A 23,092-nucleotide genomic window follows, 5' to 3' on the forward strand; every position below is an offset into this window, starting at 1 on the left:
TGCATTCATAATTACACTTAATTTATAAAAAAGGAAAATATTAAATTTAATTATCTTCATCAATTCTTTTGTAAAATTATTCCACTTCATACAGGAATCTAGAACTATTCCTAGGTATTTACAATATTTTACTCTCTTCAGTTTTTTATTATCTATATAGACCAGAAACATTTGAAACACTATCTGAGTAGCATCCAAAAGTAATATACGTAGTTTTGTAGATATTTAAAAATAGTTGATTAACACATAACCATATATTTAAAAGTTTCAACCACTCGGTAATTTTTTCTTGTACTTTATTCCAATTTTTACCCGAGTATAGAACCGCTGTTAATACACCTAAAAATATGTAACTTGCAAGTTGCTGTCAGGTGGTCTCCGGAGCATTTTACAACATTGGAACCCAGCATATATTTTATACTCGTTTTTTACTACAATGTGATAGATGTCAAGTGAAACTTCCACGATCAGAATGCGTTGTGTTGTTTTATTTTTATTTTCTCCAATAACCGCGAAATTGCCATTTATCATAGTAGGATTTCTGTTTTTAATGTCTTCTTCCAAGCCATTTAAGTTCAAATCATTTTGTACATCTAAGATTTTTACCCTCGGTAATTTAAATGCTTGTACCTCAACATTATAATCACTTTTCACTTTTTCACTTAACAATACCGTTGTTCTTTTAACATCCACCTTATTTTTACACTTGATGGACACAACTCCAAATTATTATTGACAATGATAAATTTACCTTTGTTTATTTTACTGCCTTCATCAGTGATATAACAGGCTTGTACTATAGAATTTTTGAAACTTTTTTTGTTTCCATATACCACGTTTACAACCCCAAAGTTTTATGCTTTCATTTTTTTGTTTAAAGTACAATGTCGCCAAATGATGTAAAAAAAATCAACAAACAGTACTTGGAACCATCTTACAATCGACGTCGAGTGAGTAGAAGAACAAAAGAACGATGGAGACTTATATTTAAGAAATCTCGCGAGCACTCGATAATAAATAAAGATCAAAATCATTGTATTTCTTTTACGGCGAATAATAATAAATTTGAACTTTCTACGGATTATAATAATCAGTCACCAGACTCCAATAACTACAAGATTACAAATTTCGCGGAAAATGAGGCCCCTTCTTATATAGAAATAAGCGGTTCAGAAAGTTCTTCTGATGATTCTGACAGCTCTTCAGATGAAAATGATAATTATTTAAGTAATGATCACCTCAATAACTTTTCAATGAATAATTCTGATAATTCATCAGATAGTGATTCCGATAGTTCATCAGATAGTAATTGCGATAGTTCATCAGATAATAAAGCTAACTGCTCACATGATAATCCTCATTCATCATCTAATCATAATTTTACTAAATTTAATACAGATAAATTTCAAGGTAGTTTAACGATGTTTCCTGAAGCACAATTAACGATAGCAGACGTTATTTTTATGATTACAGTATACTCGGTGCAAAAAAATTTAACTCGGAAAGATGAAGATGACCTTATAAATCTTATAAAAATATTAGCTGGTCCAAAATTTGCATCGTGGAATGCTTCGCAGTATGTACGAGATAAAACGTATAATCCTCCCAAGTCCAAAATTAATACGCATTTTTTTTGTACTAATTGTGAGGTTATATTAATTACACATAATAACGGTAAAAAGATGGGAAAGAAATCTGTTAGATGTAAAGATTGCGAACGTGACTACAAACTTACATCAGAAAGCTCCAATCAATTTGTAACCGTTGATCTAAGTTACCAGCTCGAAACTCTTTTGAGAAATGAAGAGATCCAAAAAGACCTATTAAAAACATTGGATGTACGTTACGAAAATAAAATTGATGGTGTAATAAATAATATATATGACTCTCAGTTATATAGAAACCTTCAACTTTTCTCACCGCATACATTGACATATAATATAAATACTGATGGTGCACCACCCTTTAAAAGTTCTAACTGTAGTTTTTGGCCAATACAATTGTATTTAAACGAACTTTCACCTCAAATACGCAAACAAAATATAATTCTCGGTGGTATGTTCTTGACTTCATCTGAACCAGGACCAAAGTTAATGAAAATTTATTTATCTAAATTTATAGATGATGCTGAAAATCTTATGAAGCAAGGAATAAATATTACTTTGCTAAATTCAAATATACAAAGAAATTTTAAATTTCATTGCCTTCTAATTTGTGTAGATTCAGTTGCAAGACCTGTAATACAAAATCGCTATCAATACAGTGGTTATTATGGTTGTAGTTGGTGTTATGACCATGGAGAATACAACAGTTCAGCCGTTCGATATCCTATTACAGAAAATGATCCTACGTTGAGAACTCATAAGGATTATGTTAATGATGTCGAGGAAGTAGAAAAACAAAAACGCCATATTAATGGTGTAAAAGGAAGTTCTGAATTTTTGCGATTAAAAAATATTGATTGTGTATGGAGTTTCCCTGTAGACTATATGCATGGTGTTTTATTGGGTGTTACGCGACAGTTATGGTCTATATGGACTACTCCAAATACTTCATATTACTTGACGCCAACTGATCGTAAAGAAATCAATAAAAGGTATCTTTGTATAAAACGACCACATGAAATTCATCGATTAACTCGGCCTATCAAAACTATGGCAAAATGGAAAGCATCTGAGTGGGAATCATGGCTATTATTTGACAGTTTACCTTGTTTAGTTGGAATTTTGAAAAAAGAATGTTTTGATTCATATTGTTTATTCGTATCAAGCATATTTAAACTGTTATCTGGTAATATAACTGAAAAAAATATATTAGAATGCGAATTAGATTTGTTACAATTTGTTGGTGAATGTCAACAATTTTATGGAAAATCTGTGATGACCTTTAATCTACATTCTTTACTTCATATCGGTCAATCAGTACGGCTAAGTGGGCCACTCTGTTCCAGTAATACATTTATTTTTGAAAATGAAATATTTTATTATAAACGTGAAATTAACGCTGCCCATGGCGTTTCTCATCAAATAGTTACCTCAAGTCTAAAAAAAAATCATATTCGGCGTAACATTGATAACGGTACTAGTTCAGTGATTTGTCGTGATTATTGTAAAAAACTATTTCTTCCCTTAAACTTAACTAATTTTCTACGTACAAATAATGATGCAATGCTTACTGGCAGAGCAAACGAACCAAATGCAAGAATTAATGACCTAATTCGTAACTTAGACATTCCACAAATACACTCCTGCAAGATTTATAGCCGCTGCATTCTAAAAAAAATGATTCTCCGTAGTGTTAAGTACAAACGCCCAACAAAAACGGATGACACAGTGATTCAGTTAAAATCTAAAAAAATACTCCAAATTCACGATTTTGTTGTTGTTGATAATACCTGCTATTTATACGGTCGTGAGCTTGTAGTATCCCCTGTGGAATTCTGTACAGCTCGGTTGAATCATATTTATGAAGTGATCGATAAACAAGGTGGTGAGATATTTGTAAATGCAAATGATTTAGAAAAGAAAATAGTATTCTTTTCAACTGGAACCAAAAGTTATATATCATTTTTACCAGATAATTTGGGAACCTGATAAGATGAAAAAAAAATTTTTTTTTGTGTTAGGAATGCAAAACATTGATCGTACAAAAATTGGTTCAAATTCTTTTAATAATAAACTATTTAGAACCTATGCATGGGTTTTCTTTATAAAATGTAATGTTTTTAATGTAACTTGAAAAATATATATTTTTAATGAGGACTTTCCAAAATTTTTAGTCAATTGTATGTTCAGTTGTTTGCTAGATAATCTGATGAGCTTTGTATAACATTTAATTTGTGATTAAAATTTAAATCATTAAAATTAATGATATCACCGTTCATCTTTGTAAAATAATTATGTTAAATTGTTATGTCACTTTTATTTCATTATTTTTATATTATTATTGTACGTTTTATTCAAATTATTAAAAATTAAAAATAAATATTTGATTCTACTTAAAACAAAAATATTCAAATTCAAATACTTCGATAAAAGAATGAAATTTGAAATGATGAAACACGATTGGAAAAGATCAAAATGATTTGATTTGAATACTATTTAAATATACATTTGCCACTGAGTTAATCTTTTTAAATATATTTTTTTGATCAAGGTATTGATAATTAGTATTTATCGTAAGCTACTAATATTGTATTTACTCAAAATATTAATTAGTGCATCAATTACTTTGTTTTAATTTTTAAAATTTGATGTAATGAACATAGTGATAAAGTAAAAAATGAATACCATATTTTTAAGAATAATTTTATCAGTTCTAGGAAATGCTTTTTTCAAAAATAAATAATCTTGTTATATTTTCTGAAGTTATTTATGAAAGAAATCATAGTAATTGTATTTTTAATGATTTAAGAAAATTAAAGTGACCATCATCTCTAAAGAAATTGATTAATTTCATTTTTTTCTGAACCCGTCCAAAATAGTTACTCGAAAAATGAGTGTGTGAAATTATACTAAGAAGACTGAAAGAAAAATTTTTAAAATTGAAAATAAAGTAGTTAGAATTGAAATGAAGTGCTCAAATTCTGAGTGTTTTTATTAATTTTTTTAGTACATAGAACAATATTTTGCTGTAAGAGCAAAGACAAAGAAATATTCGTAATTAAAGACTAATACGCAAACATATACAATGGAACATATTCTAATTTAATGTATACAATTAATAAAATTGTGATCAGTGTCGCTGTAGTCCAACGTCACAATGCGCAATAGTAAAATTTAATAGAAAATGTTTACAGTGTACTTATATCGCAACATCAATATCGTCATTTCGTTAATCGTAAATCGTTATTTCTCGATTTAGTTATGTACCTGAAGTTCCGATCGTTTTTTTATGAACGAAAAGAAAAAAAAATTTTTTTGCTTCTGAAACTGAAAATGGTTTTTTGGCTCAAAATAAAAACCAATAGCCCTAAAAATGATATATCGACTCCTCTAAAAACCGAAACTACCCTTACAGCCACTCCAAAGACTTAAGTTTTCTTTAAAAATTCTAAAAAAATCCTTGCGAGGGTCCTTGGAAGCTGCCGATTTTTTATACTACTCCTAGTACTTCCCCACATAATAATCGGAACTTCAGGTACATATTTAGTCTGTATAATTATATTAATAGAATATTGTTACAGGAAATCGAGAAAAATTTTACCGAAACTAAGGAAAACTGTCAAAATGCAAGTAATTTGCATTTTGATCCAAAAGGAAGTCAAGTCGAGGCTGAAAGTATGTCCAACGATGAAGCTACAATAATGGAGAAAGACTTGAACATTCCTAAAAACGACCCAAAGAATACAAGCCCAAAGGTAAGTCATGTTGTATTTATATTTTCATTGAATAAAAATATAATCTTAATGTCAATTTTTCTAGCGTGACGGTAAAAAGTTTTTTATACTGTAATATTCACTTTTTACAAATATGACAATCTCATCATTACGAAAATTTTAATTACAATAATATGGATTATACTATCCTTACATAATTTTCCGCCCGAAATGATAATTTTTCAATTTCTTTCTTTATCATCAACTTTAATTTTTATCAATCTTGACCCTCACTGTTTTTATCTTTGTCTATTTTATATAATAAATAATTATAACGCAATGTCGTACTTATAAATTATTACAATTTTAGATACTAAAAGTTTTGAACGACACTCTATTGGAACAAAAATTCAAGTATACCCTAAAAGAATCTGCTAAGGTATTAATACTGATTTGCATGAATTAGAACGATGTGGCTTGAACTATAATCATTTTTTTATGATAATAATTTTTTTTCTCTTTTTAATGTAGGATTTAGCAGAGACAACGAGTGATATAGGAATTGTAAGTACGCCTCCATTTTCTCATGAACATGCTACAGACAATGAACAAGAGAAAATTGTAGTCGATGACGTAACCGAGAATAAAGATTTCGATTCGGATGCAATGAAACGATCTGAACGTCGTGGTCATCGACGCAAAAAGAAAGAAAAAAAATCAAAACAAAATAAAAAAGTAAGATCAATTACATAAAAAGTTTAATACTTTTTGTATACAGACGTGTATGATTTCTTTGCTATTTATAAATAACTTATTTGACCCAATGTTTTTATTACAGCGTAAACTTGATGCCGGTGTGGGTGGTGACCAGTTGTTGACTCAAGTGATAGGAACTGACAACCAGGATTTGCTGGAAACTAGTCTACCTAAAAATGAAGTACCTGCTATTCAAAAAACGTTAACTGATCTAAAAGAATCAACTAATTCAGCAAAGACAGAAAAACCGCGAAAAAAGCGTAAAAGAGATTATAAGAAAGTGTTGGTAAGTTGAATTTTTAATTGCAATTGGTATTTCAATTATATTACACTATACGACCTGGTATGTTCAAAAGTTGATACAAAATTTTTATTTACTGATAAACTAATAATAGATTTTATTAATTGTCTTGAAATTTAATTTTTTTTTTGGACAATTAACCGACACTATTTTTTTAATTTCTGAAACAAAACATACCAAAGAGGTCGGATCTCATTTCACATACTATGATAAAAAAATTGACTTGACTCAAGAGCCAAACTCTTGAACCAAGAATTCCATATTGGAGAAAATGATTTTCTTGAGTCAAACGAATAAATTCTTGACGTAAGAAAATTTTCTTAGACCAAGAATAATTTCTTAGCTCAAGAATTTATTCTCTTGACTTGAAAAAATCATTTTCTTCAAAATGGTATTCTTGGTTCAAGAGTTGAGCTCTTGAGTCAAGTCAATTTTTTTATCAGTGTATAGGAACATTTTGTATTGGAAAACTAAATTGTCGTTTTTAAAATTTTCTGTTATTTATTATTTATGTTTGTCACCGTTTAAACCTTCCCTGAACTTCCAAATATATTTCAAAATCAGTATTAGCGATTAATTTTTATGAATATAGATTATATATCGTTTGGAGTAAAATATAAAAATCATCATCGAAAGCATATAGTTTATTATATCGAGAAATTCAACGTTTTTAAATAACTAATTCTACTCCTCCGTGAAATTTGAAAAATTTATTGGCTTAATAATTTTTTGCTAGTTAACTGATTAAATTAAGGAAGTACGAGCACCAAGACAACTTTCGATAAAAGGCTTGATTTTTTTTTAATATGAAGTTTAAATGTGTCTAAACAAATTCTGAAAATTTGAAGGAGATTGCCCGATTATTTAAATAAATAATGAACTTCAAAGTTGAGCAATTGAACATTGGTTTTATGGAGTAATCTCCAATCATTGATACATTTCTGTATTTTTCTCGTAAAACTGTCGGTGAATATTTTTAAAAAACTTATGGGTGAAAGTAAATATATTAGTGATAAATTTAATTTAAAAAAATTGACACTTGCCCGACCAATTAAAGTGTATTAATTAAAAGGAAAATAAATGCCGCCATTAGCCAATGTTAAATGTATATCTGTATATTGAGAAAAATCATATGGTTACTGCTCTCCCCTTACCGCGCTAGAGTCGATACCTATCCCCACCCCGCCTGGCGCTCGTACTTCCTTAAACATCCAACTAGTCTTTTTCTAGACGCATAGAGGTATAAAAAGTTCAAATTTTAATGTACGTCATATACCATACTTACTCACCATACTGAATGTAAGCTATAAATTATCATTAGATCTACGTATATTTCTGCTATATAGTTTAATCTACTTAGATCCACACAAATATTAACAACTTTTTTTCATTATATGATGTACAGAGTAGATTTATGTAGATATAAAACATTTTTTGTTGAGAATGCAACAATATCATTCCTATTATTTCAGGAAACTTCAAAAGTTGAAGTAGAAGTCAAGTTCCTGAGAGAGGCAATGTCTAGTTTAATTGAAAATTTCAACAATTTTCAAGAGTATGCCACGTCAAAATTAGCTGCAATTGATGAAAATTGGCGACAGTTAAAAAGTAAGATATCAATTTTTAATTAAAACCAATTTTTCATTAATAAAATCAATTTTTAATGAAACTAAAAATGATATTTATATAATTTGCTTGACCAGTTCAAATGCACATCTCTGATATATTCATTTTCTCAACAAAAATTATCAGTTCGACATAAAAAAATTAGGTAGACGATAGATCCGAAAGGGCATTTCCGCCAACGATAACTCACAAACAAATCAACCGATTTTGATCGGGATGGCGGTGATCGATGTGGTTTTTTAATGATGAGAGCTGATTAGTTTTTGGAATTGATCGATAAAGCCGTTGAAAAGTTATTCCATAAAAAATCACATTTAAAAAAATTAGGAGCACGGTTGATCCTAAAGGCCATTTCTGCAACTTCCCGTTCATTTTGTACTTAGGCGCTCAAAATTACACATTACGTTTTTGAGCTCTTCAAGCTCAAAAATATGATTTTTGTGTCATTTTGAGCTCTCTGAGCTCAAAACTCTAATAGCAGTTTAGTACAACACAATTTTTGGAATTTTCCAACCACAATAACTTTTAAATGAATTAGTCGATTTTCACTTCATTGGCAACATTCAACGCAGTTTTTGAAGCCTCATAAAGGATCTTTGATTATGAATTGGTCGAACTAGGAATTTCGGAGTGATTCCGAAAAAACACTTTTTTCGGTTTTCTTTTGACAATGGTAACTCACGAACAAATCAACCGATTTTGACCGGACTGACGGCAATCGACGTGGTCTTTTGATGTTAAAAGCTGATTAGTATTTGGAATCTATCGATTAAGCCGTTTAAAAGTTTCTCAAAATCTACCAGTCCGAATCGGTCCGAATTGTATTTAAAATATAAATTTGGTAAACTCCTTTCGAATGACGCCAACCGCAATGAAATCGATCAAGCCGTTGAAAAGTTATAAAAGGGTTACATACATACTAGGGTGTGCCAAAATGTAACTCCGTGGAGGACCTTTTACAGTTGGAATTTTGAGTTCCGCTTTTAACAGGGGCTGTGTTTGGGCATTTCCTGAGATATTTTGGGGGGAGATGATGTATTTGGTTATTCATAGGATTTTTACCCAGAGATTTAATTGGGCACTTCCGGTCAAATTTTGAATTTTTACCGGAAACGCCCAAACTAAGCTTCTGCTAAAAAATTCTATGAAAATCATCGGACTAAAGGCAAACAATATAATGAAACACAAGCTTGGTTAATGCTTTGCAAGTTTTATAATTTTTATAAATAATTTTTTAGACGCCAAAACATCTACTCAAACTGCTCCACTTAATCCAAAGGATATCAAACGGCCACCTGAAGTCGGTTTCACCCGAATCGATGATAACATGGTAATAAAACTTATTGGCAAACAACAGTATATTATATAATATCACATATGTGATAACGGATAATATCAAAAGATTTTAACCTAAGGTTATTGTTCTCTGCTCAAGCAAAGCAATACCTAACGTAACCTACAGTTTAAAATCGTTCTGTGATCCTGTAGTTAATCATTTGTATCAAAACTTCGAGTTTTAATGTCTATATGTAATAGAAACAAAACTATTTGAGACAGTTATAGCGTAGAAGTACCATTTTTGGACAGTGAACATTTGAATTCATTTATAAAAATTTGTATATATTTGTTGAATTTCAAAGAATTTATATTAAAACAAATCGAGTTTGTATGAGTTGATATCCACCTATATTTATAGATGCCGATTTTCTTTCAGATTTTATCTTACATGTCTTAAAAGTTATTGAAGCTTGAAGTTTTTTCACAAGTGATGTGAAAAAACATTTTTCTATTGGTTATACGTGTACTTCCTGTCATTTATAATTGTAGATACATCTGGGACGTGGAGTATGGTTATCACGAGCTACCTATGATAACGATGTCTACACTGCTGGAGCATCACTGGCTATGTTTGTAAAAAATATTGCTGTGTCGGTTTTCGGAACAGATTACCTTAAAAAACATAGCGTCAAAGGAAAAGGGTGCAACAAAACTAAAAGTGTACCGAGACCGGCTATAGATTCTACGAAGGCTCTTGCTATTCGAGGTAATGTTAAAGCATTTTTAAATATGAGAGACTACAGACTATCTCAATACTATCGAACTATTTTTAAACTCAATGTACTTCTATACATCCCTGTGAGTCAATTATTATGCTTTACGAGTGGAAAGTAATGCTTTTGATGTTTTTTCAAGTTGAAAAATATAATTTTTTTTTATACATTTTGAGCATTTTTAAGTAAAAATCCGCAAACGCAATAAAAAATATTATCTGTTGTAGACATTTACGAATATTATTTGAAAACCGAGAAGAATATGAAAGGATCAGAGTTACAGGACGAAGTGGATAACTATGAAGATTACATCCGGCAAAAAATTTCGGATCTGATCCGACCAAAAAGAGGGTCTAAAACTGTTGGAATAAGTAAGAACAACTTTTTTTTTTAATGTATATTTCGTTAATATATTTGAAAGTGTCGATATTTTTTCAATAATAGGTAATTTTTCCAAAATAATAATTCTCGTTTAGGTGATATCAAATAATATTATGTATACATTGGAAATTTGTCTATTAAAATTTTTAATTTGGAGATGATATAATGTATGAATGCATAAACAAAACGCTTAGCTTGTTGGTACAATAGTGCCCACAATTTTTAACAAATAAACAAATACACTTTTTTCTTAGGCAATTACCTTGCATGAGCTTGAAGATAAACAAAATTGTTAGATTCGCTTAGAAATATGGTAGTTATTAGAAATGTTTGAAATCATGAGAACTGCGATTTTTGTAATTTCGTTTATAAAAAATTATTGACTGAGGAGTCGCTTGTTTCTAAAGAAAAAAAATCATGCTTGAGATGATGAAATTATCTTCAATTCAATTCTTGGAACTTTCTTATAATAATAATTGTTAGCAATTCTATGAGTGGAAAACAATCATGTCGATGGTCTAATTAGCAATTTGTCTGACTCCATATTTTTCAGAGGGTGATTTTTTAACATTTTGATGTAGCCATAATCGAATTATAAATTATTTGAATGATTTAAATCTGAATATTATATCTCTATTGGATAATAATGATATTAAATGGTTTTTTAAAGTAATAAAAAATTTTGAACTGTTTTTTTCATACAAATAGAAGATTCTCTAAAATGGAGTTAGACAATTTGCTAATTAGAACGTTGATGTGCATCATGATATTAGATAATCGTGTAAAATCATATTAATTTATTGCTATAAAAATTCCAAAAATGAAGGTGATGAAGTTATGTTTCTAATAATCACATCTTTTCGTTTTTTAATTTCATTAGAAATAAACAATGCATAAAAACATAATTTTTTATATTTTAAAAGAAAGTTTTGTAGAAGCCACAAGTCTTGGACAAATTGTTATGCTCGTAAATTTTTTTTCCGGAGTTATATTTTAAATAAAGTTGGACGAACAAAATTATGCTTGTGTTCGAACTAAGTCTTACTATAAAATCGGCACTTTATTATTGCAGAAGATGCAGTGATAAATGAAAAGGATTCAAGTAATGATCCTCAAAAAAATGGTCCTAACATTGATGGAACTGTCGTGACTGCAGATACCTCTACTCCACTCAATTTCCAAAAAAAGGAGTCTTCGGCTGATCGATCCTCCATGTTTAAGGCAAAAAAAGAAAATAAAAAGAAATCGAAGGCGACCTCCTTATCAGATCCTAACATTGATGGCAATGCCACATCTGCAAGTACTTCCACTGCACTCGCTGTGGCAAAAAGCAAATCTTCTGTTCGTCAATCCACCAAGCGTTCGTTACGTGATGCAAAGAAAACAAAATTGCCGCTCAAGGATGGGAGCTCTTCCTCAAGCAGCTCTTCTGGATCTAGTGAAGATTCAGATTCTTCTGGAGACAGTTCACCAACTTCACCTGGTGGTGACACTGATGATGACACCGCATCAGATAAATAAGTCTAAGATGGTCTCTTGACCATCTATTTTGTACTTTTATATTGCACTTTTTTTTGCAGATTGTTTTTAATAAGTTACACGACAAAATTATATTCCATAAAAAATAAAAAACAAACCGTTTCTATAGTAATAATTCTATCTGTTTCTACATTATTCTTTTTTAAACGAACATTTGTATTAGTATATTTAATAAATATTAAAAAATATGTACTGAATAAATTTTGATTTGATTGCGAAAATCATATGATAAAATTTAGGCATCTAGGTATTAGGTTATAAGCTAAGCCCATTCTGGAAATCCAAACATTCTTTTTGTCACAGTCAATAAGTATTGACGAATAGTTACCGATAGAAAAAATTGTCATTTTATTGTGAAAATCCTGATGAAATCTAGGTACCTGAATTGTAAATTCTAAAAGGATCGCCCCATTAAATTTATTAAGTTAAAAGCTACACGCAATCTGGAAATCCAAACATACTTTTTGTCACAGTCAATAAGTGTTGACCAATAGGTATCGATCGAAAAAATTGTCATTTGATTGTGAAAATCCTGGTAAAAGCCAGGCTTCTGAATTGTAAATTCTGAAAGGATCGCCCCATTAAATTTGTTAGGTTATAAGCTAAGCTAATTATGGAAATCCAAACATACTTTTTATCACAGTCAATAAGTGTTGACGAATAGGTATCGATAGAAAAAATTCTAATTGTATTGTGAAAATCCTGGTAAAAGCCAGGCATTTGAATTGTAAATTCGGGAAGGATCGCCCCATCAAATTTATTACGTAAGAAGCTACGCGCAATCTGGAAATCCAAACATACTTTTTGTCACAGTCAATAAGTATTGACGAATAGGTACCGATAGAAAAAATTCTAATTTTATTGTGAAAATCCTGATGAAATCCAGGTACCTGAATTGTAAATTCTTCAAGGATCGCCCCATTAAATTTGTTAGGTTATAAGCTAAGACCATTCTGGAAATCCAAACATACTTTTTATCACAGTCAATAAGTATTGACGAATAGGTATCGATAGAAAAAATCGTCATTCGATTATGGAAATCCTGATCAAGATCAGAAGTGGAAATTGCAAATTCTAGACGGATCATCCTCTTGAAATTTTTAAGAAACACAACAGACTTTATCTGGATACTCCCATTTATTCACATAAAATAAACTTTTTTAATTGGGATAACCGGATATCCACGTAAGAAATAATCTTCCATATACACTCCAATAGAACTTATTCACCCCAATTGCATTTTCCACATTATAATCGGTATTGGTATGTAACAGGAATTACTGCGACAAAAGCACAATAGATTCCGATATAAATTTTTTTTTATTGGAATCTATTGGACATTTTCAACAGGGATGTCATCAGCTGTAATCAGCTTTGGTTGTGGAACATTCATATCACATTGTTCAAATTTTTTACCCATTTTTGAGTCTCGAAAAATACCTCCATCACTGCGTCAACCACTATCAGGACACTACAAGAAATATTCATCAGTAAATTTATTATTAAACAAGTATTATAAACAAAAGAATAAAAAAATGTTTTACTTGTATTCTAATATGCTTTCCGTCAATTGTACCGATATAATGCGGAAATTGCCATTGTCTCTCGAATTCATTTGCTATATTCAGCCAGTCAGCAGTTCTCAATGGATACGGTAGTACTTTTTTCTTCAGAACATCCCAAAGAACTTGACAAGTTTCTTCTATAATTTCGGCGGTTGTTGAAAAACTAACAAGGTATTGTTAAGATACAGAAGTTAAACAGTCCCCGGTTGCTAAGTATCTAGTTACAGAAATTTAAATAAATATAATTATAAAATTATTTATTAATCATAAATATTTAAAAAAATTTACCTTAGTGTCAGTGTAAGTTGAGCTGGTGTCGAGATTGTTTCTCTGAAAAAGTTTTTTTTTACAAATATAAGGTCCAATTAAATTAAACAATTGTTCAAACTGGATTGCAGACATTCTAAAATAATTCTCGAATTTATCTGAGAACGAAGATAGTGTAGGAGATATGGCTTCAAAAAAACCATGTTTACGCCGCAATTTAAAAATTGGATGCAACCAGAAACGTTTTTTCGTATATTTTCTTTTTAACTTCCCGCTAAGAAAATCGAAGATTTTCAAAAATCGGGAAGTTATTGTTTTCATCCCGTTTTGCAAAAATCGAGTTTTCATCAGATCTCGACATTTTAAGGTCATAGGAAGCTTCCCTGACTACCCCCGCGATGTTGTCACTATGTCTGTATGTATGTGTGTGTGTGTGTGTGTGTGTGTGTGTGTGTGTGTGTGTGTGTGTGTGTGTGTGTGTGTGTGTTTTCAGAGGGGGGAATCCTTTTTGCGGATTCCAGGCATAGCTGTTTCGCCTGGATATGTGAAGACTCGACGCAGCGTCATACTAAAACTCGACGCTAACGCCCCTACTCACTAAACCCTAAACCTCTTTTCTTCTTTCCTCTAATCCCTCATGGGAACCGCCGTCAGGCATTACTTCGTGAGGGGAGGAACTAGCTACTGCTCTTCCTTCTAGTGGCTAAGGTGTTAACTACCTTCCTTCTATCTTCTGATATTTGCTCTTCTTCTTTCGGTGGAACGCAAGTCTTTGAGGACTTCTGTTGCAAACGTGTTGGTAGCGTTCCAGGCAGCTTCTGATGACAACATTGCTTCCACTAGTGAATCTGGTTGCATTCTCTGGTTCAGGATCCTCTCCAACTCTTTACGCTATGGATCGAAACGAGGACATACAAAGAAGACGTGCTCTACATCTTCAGCAACTCCTGGGCAGGACGGGCACTCCGAAGAGTCATCGTGCTTAAAGCGGTGTAGATACTCTCGAAAACACCCGTGTCCCGACAACATCTGCGTAAGATAGTAATTGACCTCGCCGTGATTCTGGTTAAGCCAAATGTCGATCCGAGGTATGAGGCGGTGCGTCCACCTACTCTTCTCTGCAGCATCCCATTGTAGTTGCCATCGGCCTATGCTGTTCTGTACGGAAGCCGGGTTGGCTCATTGGTGACTGGTAGACTAGTGGCACCGCACACGGCCACTTCCAACATGTGCATGCCTGCACACGTGCACATGTGTCCGTGTGCGGGATAAATGCAGATTTCTACTTTATCCCAGAACGGTAATCAAAGCTACGTATACTTTTCATCTCTGTCTTTTAACCGCCAAATTCTAACCTGTGCAAATTTAGCACCTCATCCAAGGATTCGCGAAGTAAAAATGACCTTAATCGATAGGTCTACGTTAGGTCCGGATAGGTCCACCAAAATTTTCGTTAGGTCCCTCATAGTTTTTTTACAAAAAATTTTTTTAATTTTTACTAAAAAAAAAAAAAAAATAGCACCTCATTCTATGAAAAGCTGGCTAATTTTATCAAAATCGCATTCTTTATCGTAAGGTCTGTATTGGTCTATGTTTTTTTTTTATATTAATGATTTTATTGTCGTTATTAGTAACTAGCTGTTACCCGCCCGCTCCGCTGGGCACTTCATAGAATTGTATTTTTAGAGATCTAGACTTGAAATTTAATGGGAGTATTGTTTAAATTTGTACAGATTTCAAATTTTATCAGATTGGCCCGTTCCTTTTATCCCTGTGATTATTCTAGCTAATATTAATTGTAAATTTTAATGTGCAATCACTATGACATTCCAGTGGTTTTTTTCCAAAAATGAATAATGACTGAAACGAAGAAAAAAATTTGAAATGATCATTGAAAGTTTCAGTTAAAGTAATTGCGTGTCTCATAAGTGAATTTGAAATTTGGCTAGCTTAAAGCGTGACGAATTTTGCCGTTAATTTAAATTTCCTCCGTGACATCAATTTTTCATAGAAACTTATTTGTACATGTTTTTAACGAATTCTCTTAGAATAAATAGCCAAATTCCTTTTTCACATCTCAAGTGCTTAGAAAATGCATTCATTTCAATCTGTTACGTTCCCGCGATCCGGTAATAAGAACAATTCATGGGTTATGTGATCAGCAAAAGTAAAATGTATGTAAAATTCTTAGTCCGTTGAGTGAATAGCTACATGTAAAGTTAAATTTTGGAAACCTTACAATGACTTTTTTTGCCGCTGCCAAAGAGACGATTGTTGTGAGAAAATATAATTATTAAAAAAGGAAAATATTTAAATCCGTTGGCCTTGGAGGCCATTCCCCGTAAGTTCCTGTTTCTCTTGCGATTCTATCAAATTCTATATCTGTAGGAACTGTATTTGAAAAGTATAAATTTTTTGACAATTATCACTCCCACACTCTTATATGGGAGAGGAATTCCATAAGATCCTATTCTAGAAAATTTCTACATTATAAACAAAAGGTTTCAACAAAACTTCAAGTCCATAGAAACTTTTGTTTGGAAATGAGAGATTTTCATTGTTAACACCCCCGCAATCCCTTCTAGGTTTAGAATTCGAGGAAATCTATTCTTAGCTGAACTTGACATCATACACGAAGATTCTCACCAAATTTAGAGTCTGTAGAAGTTACAGTTTGGAAATTAAAATTTTAGATTTTAGCACCCATCCCCGCACTTCCTATCGGAAATAGTCTTTATTGAAGTTCATTGTGAGATGATCTCTACATGAGAAATAAAAGATTTTTACCAAATTTAGAGTTTTTAGAAGCTATATTTTGGAAATTAAGATTTTTTATTGTTAACACCCACCCCCGCGATCCTTATTGGAGGTAATTCGTTGTAAAGTCCGTTCTTAAATAATTTCTATATTATATGTAGAAGACTTTTATTAAATTTGGGGTCTGTAGGAGCTATAGCTTGGAAAATAAAAATTTTATTTGTTAACAACTACTCCTACAAACCCCTGTGAGGTGAACCATCGTGAAATTCGTTCGTATATTATTTCTACATCTCTTACAGAAAATTCTTACCCAATTTGGAATATATGGGAGCTGTAGTTTATAAACGGGAATTTTTATTGTTAACGCCCACGCAATTCTCTTTGAGGTAGAATATCGTAGAATTCGTTCATAAATTATTTTTCCATCACTTGCAGAAAGTTCCTACAAAATTTGGAGTCTGTAAGAGCTACAACTTTAAAATTCAAAATTTTCATTGTTTATACCCATACTCGCAACCCCTGTGGGGTGAGATATCGTAAAATTCGTTTATAGATTATTTCTATATCTCTTACAGAAGATTCCTACCAAATTTGGAGTCGATAGGAACTATAGTTTAAGAACGGGAATTTTTCATTGTTAACGCCGTCGCAAACCCCTTTGGGGGAGGAATTTAATAAAATCCATTCTTAGCTGAACTTGACAGGAAAATTATACCGGAAGATTTCTACCAAATTTAGAGTCTATAAAAGTTACAGTTTGGAAATTGAAATTGAAAATTCTAACACTCACCCCCGCAATCGCTATTGAAGGTAGAATTTATTGAAATCCTCATTTAGATCACTTCTACATCACACATAGAAGACTCTCACCGAATTTGGAGTCTGTGGGAGCTATAGCTCGGAAATTTAAAATTTTCATTGTTAACGCCCACCCCCGCAATCCATATTGGGGGTAGGCTGTCATTAAATCCGCTCTTGAATAATTTCTACATCCCATAGAACAGATTCTTACCAAATTTGGAGCCTATAGGAGCTACAGCTCGGAAATTAAAAATGTTCATTGTTAAGACCCACCCCCGCACTCCTCTGTGGAGTGGGATATCGTAAAATTCGTTCATAAATTATTTTTACATCACTTACACAAAATTCATACAAAATTAGGAGTCTGTAGGAGCTAAAAGTCGAAAATTTTTAATTTTCATTGTTAACGTCCACCCCCGCAATCCATATTGGGAGTAGATTGTCATAAAATCCACTCTTAGATCATTTCTACCTCGCATATAGCAGATATTTATCAAATTTTGACCCTTTAGGAGCTACAGCTAAAAAATTTAAAATTTTCATTGTTAAGACCCACCCCCGCATTCTTCTGTGGAGTGGGATATCGTAAAATTCGTTCATAAATTATTTTTACATCACTTACACAAAATTCATACAAAATTAGGAGTCTGTAGGAGCTAGAAGTCGGAAATTTTTAATTTTCATTGTTAACGTCCACCCCCGCAATCCATATTGGGAGTATATTGTCGTAAAATCCGCTCTTAGATCATTTCTACATCACATATAGGAGATTTCTACCAAATTTGAAGTCGATAGGAGCTATAGGTTAAAAATGGGAATTTTCTATTGTTAACGCCCCCGCAACCCCCCTTGTGGGTGGAATTTCGTAAAATCCGTTCTTAGCTGACCTCTACTCGGCGAAAGGAATATTCCTACTAAATTTCAAGTCGCTACGCCTTATGGTTCCAGAGATATCGTGATGAGTCAATATGTAGGTGGGAATCTCTTATATATATATAGATAAGTATTTATTCTTGGTTGTTTAACAGGACGAAATAAAAAATCGTTTCAAGTTTTGATCTATTGCAGCTATTAATTAAATATTTTGACTTTTTTTATTTTTATTTTACACCATGCATTTTTTCTAAGGGCATTATTCCCGAACTCTATTCCAGCCTAGTTTCAGAGTTCTAAAAGCTATAGATTGGAATACACATTTTTTTTTTAATTTTTAATGCCCTCGCACAACCCTCTTGGAGTTGAATATCATAAAATTAATTCTTGATAAACTCAAACATGCCAAAAAAAAAATTTTGGCCAAGTTTTAAAGTTCTTAAAGCAATAGATTGGAAGATACAAATTTTTAATATTTTTAACGCCCCCGCACAACCCCCTTAGGGTTTAATATCATAAAATTAGTTCTTAGTAAATTCAAACATGCCAAAAGAAATATTCTGGCCAAGTTCCAGAGTTTCAAAAGCTATAGATTGGAAAAAACAATTTTTTAATTTTTAACGCCCCCGCACTCCCTCTAGGGGTGAAATATCATAAAATTAGTTGTTAGTAAACTCAAAGATGCTAAAAAAAATTTTTTGGTCAAGTTTCAGAGTTCTAAAAGCTATAGATTGGAAGATAAAATTTTTTTTTAATTTTCAACGCCCCCGCATTCCCTTCTGGGGGTGGAATATCATAAAATTAGTTCTTAGTAAATTCAAACATGCCAAAAAGAATATCCTGACTAAGTTTAACACCTATAAGAGCTGTATTTTTCAAATGTGAATTTTTTTCAATTAACACCCCCGCAACCCCTCTTGGGGGTGGAATTTCGTAAAATCCGTTCTTAGCTAACCTCTACTCGGTGAAAAGAATATTCCTACCAAATTTCAAGTCTTTAGCTCTAATGGTTCCAGAGATATCGTGATGAGTGACTATATAGGTGGAAATCTCTTATATATATATAGATTATAAATTAATTAAAATCTGCGCATACGCACATCGCATCTAATACGGCGCACAATTTAATGTATACCCGTTTTGATTTTTCGACTTTTAATAATTCAATAGAAAAATATATTAATTCATGAACTGTTTTCAAAATGATGAATTAATAGCACTTAAATGAGCTTATACCTTTAAAAATGTCCATAGTTTGCAAGATACAAAGTAATTTCTTATTTATTTACATTTTTAAAAATATAAACTCATCCTGATATAATACACTCATAAAGAGCTTCCCCGAGTCGAAATTTTAAAACCCCAGTTCAACCTAGTAGAGCCTGATTCCTTTAATGTAGACATATGCCGCTCTAATTTAAGAACCTTTTTCAACCTTACTCGTCTTATATCAGGGTGAGGAATAGTGAGTTGGGGTTTAGTTCAAATTTTAAAACTCTGTTTAAACCTTATTCGTCTAAATTCAGGTCGTAGAAGAGTGAGCTGGGGTTTAATGAGAATTTTATCGCGTAGGCTTCCTAGGGTGAAACAGAGATTAAAACTTTATACATTTTTCAAAATAAATAAGAGTAATAAAAATTATTATCATTATTTTGAAAATGTATTACAGTAAAACGTGCGAAAAAATCACAATAAAACCATTTATAAATTTTTTATGCTTAATAAACTGCGTCGAATGCTTTTTTAAAAATTAAAATCGAACGACGCGATCAAAAATTATATTTGTTTAAAAATTCACAAAATTTTTTTTCTCAGTATTTTTTCGACATAACATTTAAATTTCTTAACCAAACGATATTTGCCCGGACATCCACTTTTTCGCTTTAAAAACTGTATTGAAAACCATTTGGAAAATTAAAATCGATCGACGCGTCCAAAAGTTACAGCTGGTTGAAAATTTACAAAAAAATTTTTTTGATATTTTTCGTAAATAATTACCGGGCGTCTTTAACCTTGCAGCATAAACTCGTATATACAGATTTTTCATTACTACTCTAAAAACTACTTTGAATACCGTTTTAAAAATCAAAATCGAACGATATGTTACAAAATTATACCTGATAAAAATTTCAAAAATAATTTCTTCCAGAATTTTTTCGAAATAATTTTCAGATATTTTAACTATTTAACTATTCATGTGTATATACTTTTCGTGCTTTAAATAAAAAATTATGGTTTGTGCAAAAATAATTTAAAAATATACGAAAGATCAAGTTTTCCTACTTAAAAATGTTACCTAATTGTTAGAATTAATAGTTTGCCAAATTAAAAATTTAAAGAATGAACAAATAGCACAGTTTTTCACATTTTGAACTCGAAGAGCTCAAAAATATAATTTTTGTGTCGCAGCTTTTGAAGCCCCATAAAGGATGTTTAAGTTTAAATTGATTAAACGAAAAATTTCGAAGTAATTCCGAAAAAACATTTTTTTCGGTTTTCTTTCGACAACGATAACTCACGAACAAATTAACCGATTTTGACCGGGTTGGCGGCGATCGACGTGGTTTTTTAATGTTAACAGCTGAATAGTTTTTGAAATCGATCGATGAAGCCGTTTCAAAGTTATTAAAAAAAAAACACATTTGAAAAATATTTTTTTGTAGGTTTTTTTAAAATTCTCAAGATCTACCGGTTCGAATCGGTCCCAATTATATTCAAAATCTAAGTTTGATCAAGCCCTTTTGAATGACGCCAATCGCGATACACACATACACACACATACATGCCCACATGCATACTTACATACATACATACAGACAAACGGACACCATCGCGGAAACAATCGGGGAAGCTTCCTAGGACCTCAAAACGTCAACATCCGTTGAAAACTTGATTTTCGAAAAACGGGGTAAAACCAATAACTTCCCAACTTTTGAAAATTTTCAATTTTCTTAGTGGGAAGTTACAAAGTAGGCAATTTTCGCGATGAAATTTTTTAAGCACTTTGTAAGCAGCGTTGTAAAATTAATAATAATAATCACAGTAATATTTACCATGACATAAGAAATAATAATAATATTTAATCACATGAGTTAATTTTAATTTTGTCAGTTGTAGCTTAAATGGAAACAAATATTTCTACTGTATGACTAGTCTTCGAGTAGCAGAGGGGATCCAGTCTTGCTTCGTAATCGTGAGGTCTCGATTTCGAATCCCAGTAAAAAGCTGAGTTTTTCAACGGAAATTTGTGTTTTCTTCGTCGTTTCTTCTGTCTTCATTTCGATATCATTATTCTTGTATAATTATAAATTAACATCACTAATAGTTATCATTACCTTAACAGTCATGCAAATAATAACATGAAGTAACCAACAGTTAAATGATAATTTTTCTTTTTTGACTATGCATATAACCAGTTTAGGCTATTAAGGTTGAACTAGGTTGAAATAAGTTTTAATAAAACCCTGCCTGACACTTTTCGTCTGAGAAACAAAAATCGTATACATCGTGCAATCCCAGCTAGGCGCTAAAAGAGTGAAACAGAGTTTTATTAAGAACCTTCTTCAACCTAACTCGTCTGAAAACGGACTTAAGTAGACGTTACCAGAGTGAAACGGGGTTTAGTATCAATGCAGTTCCTTATTTCTTAAAACCTATTTCATTCTGTTTCACCCTGAATTAGACTATCCCAGGTTAAAATGGGTTTTAAGCGAAAAAAAATTTCGACTCGGGTCGATTTGAGTATCCACATGCAATTTTGATATATTTTATATTGTTTACTAATAATATATTTAAATAATATTTACGTTATTTTAATTTTTTTCTTATTTCGCCTAAAACGTCAACTGACATGTTTTGCCGACATATCAGTAGTAAAAATAATTATTTGAGTTTACAATGTTGAAACCTTTTATGCTACAGCTTGTAGACTCTGTTACTGCTTAATGAACAGTAATGATCTTATATAACATCATTACATATGTAAGTAGTTTAAAGTTAATGACCACGTGTTTTGGCTTATTTGTAACCAATAAATAAAATAATTAAGATTAAATAAAAAAATAATAAATATGTCAATAACGCCAAGAGTAGTGTAAGTATTTTTTATATATTAAATCAGTCAAAATTTTTTTCATATAAAGTTTATATTCGTTGATTATTAGCGCTTAAGTATGGAATTAGCGGGAAGTTGCAGGGATGGCCTTTAGGGTCAACCGTTTTCCTAATTTTTTTAATTAGATACAGATAGTAACACTAATCAAATCATTTCAATTTATATTTCATGCTTGGAAGAAGTGAGTTATTAGCCAAAAGTAAGCAAGCTGATACAAATTTGTATTAAAAAAAAATGTTACCAATTTTAAAATTAAGTTAATAAAGTATCAAATTTTGAAAACTATAATTTTCTATTTTTTATTGGTTTTATTTGAATTCCTTACTCATTGATTGGCTATTTGGGTTAACGCGCGCGAAACACAGTCGATTCAAATCTTCAATCATTAGAAAAATACGAAAACTAAATAAATTAATTAATTTTCTAATAATGATATAAGTATTTATTATTTTTATAATTAACTTGTCATATAAACAAACTAATTACGAATAAAAAAAAATAAAACTGATCACATTTAGATAATAAAAAAATAAAGTATGACACGTTGGTTTTTGTTGATCAAATAATTTTTCTCCCCTCCGAGCGGAAAGCGTCAATTTTCCGCCTGCTGCGCTAAATGAAAATGCCGCTTTCCGCCTCCGTCGAGGAGAAAAATAGTATTCAAGTTTATATGACGAGGTAAAAAAATTTTATTTTTGTGATTATTTATAAAAGAAGCTAACAATTGAAAAAAAAAAAAAA

The 23,092-nt window shown here is 31.3% G+C and overlaps 1 protein-coding gene across 1 annotated transcript; it reads left to right on the forward strand.

The window, feature by feature from the left end:
• The first annotated feature begins 884 nt into the window (after positions 1 to 884).
• LOC123266119 lies at positions 885 to 12,647 on the forward strand. The gene is made up of 10 exons (XM_044730150.1): positions 885 to 2,596; positions 5,173 to 5,359; positions 5,688 to 5,756; positions 5,849 to 6,052; positions 6,156 to 6,359; positions 7,847 to 7,982; positions 9,239 to 9,330; positions 9,828 to 10,044; positions 10,279 to 10,422; positions 11,505 to 12,647. The coding sequence occupies exons 1-10, from the start codon at positions 885 to 887 to the stop codon at positions 11,951 to 11,953; spliced, it is 3,414 nt and encodes a 1,137-aa protein (XP_044586085.1). The 3' UTR covers positions 11,954 to 12,647.
• The last annotated feature ends 10,445 nt before the right edge of the window (positions 12,648 to 23,092 follow it).

This window comes from Cotesia glomerata, linkage group LG5 (genome assembly GCF_020080835.1).
Source record: "Cotesia glomerata isolate CgM1 linkage group LG5, MPM_Cglom_v2.3, whole genome shotgun sequence".
Classification (NCBI taxonomy): Eukaryota; Metazoa; Arthropoda; class Insecta; order Hymenoptera; family Braconidae; genus Cotesia; species Cotesia glomerata.

Excerpts from the sequence above, each read along its gene's own strand:
- LOC123266119 (XM_044730150.1), top strand. The coding sequence starts at position 885 with ATGTCGCCAAATGATGTAAAAAAAATCAACAAACAGTACTTGGAACCA. Across the intron at positions 2,597-5,172 it reads CGTAAAGAAATCAATAAAAG|AATATTGTTACAGGAAATCG; the intron begins GTATCTTTGTAT and ends TTATATTAATAG. Across the intron at positions 6,053-6,155 it reads AATCAAAACAAAATAAAAAA|CGTAAACTTGATGCCGGTGT; the intron begins GTAAGATCAATT and ends TTTTTATTACAG.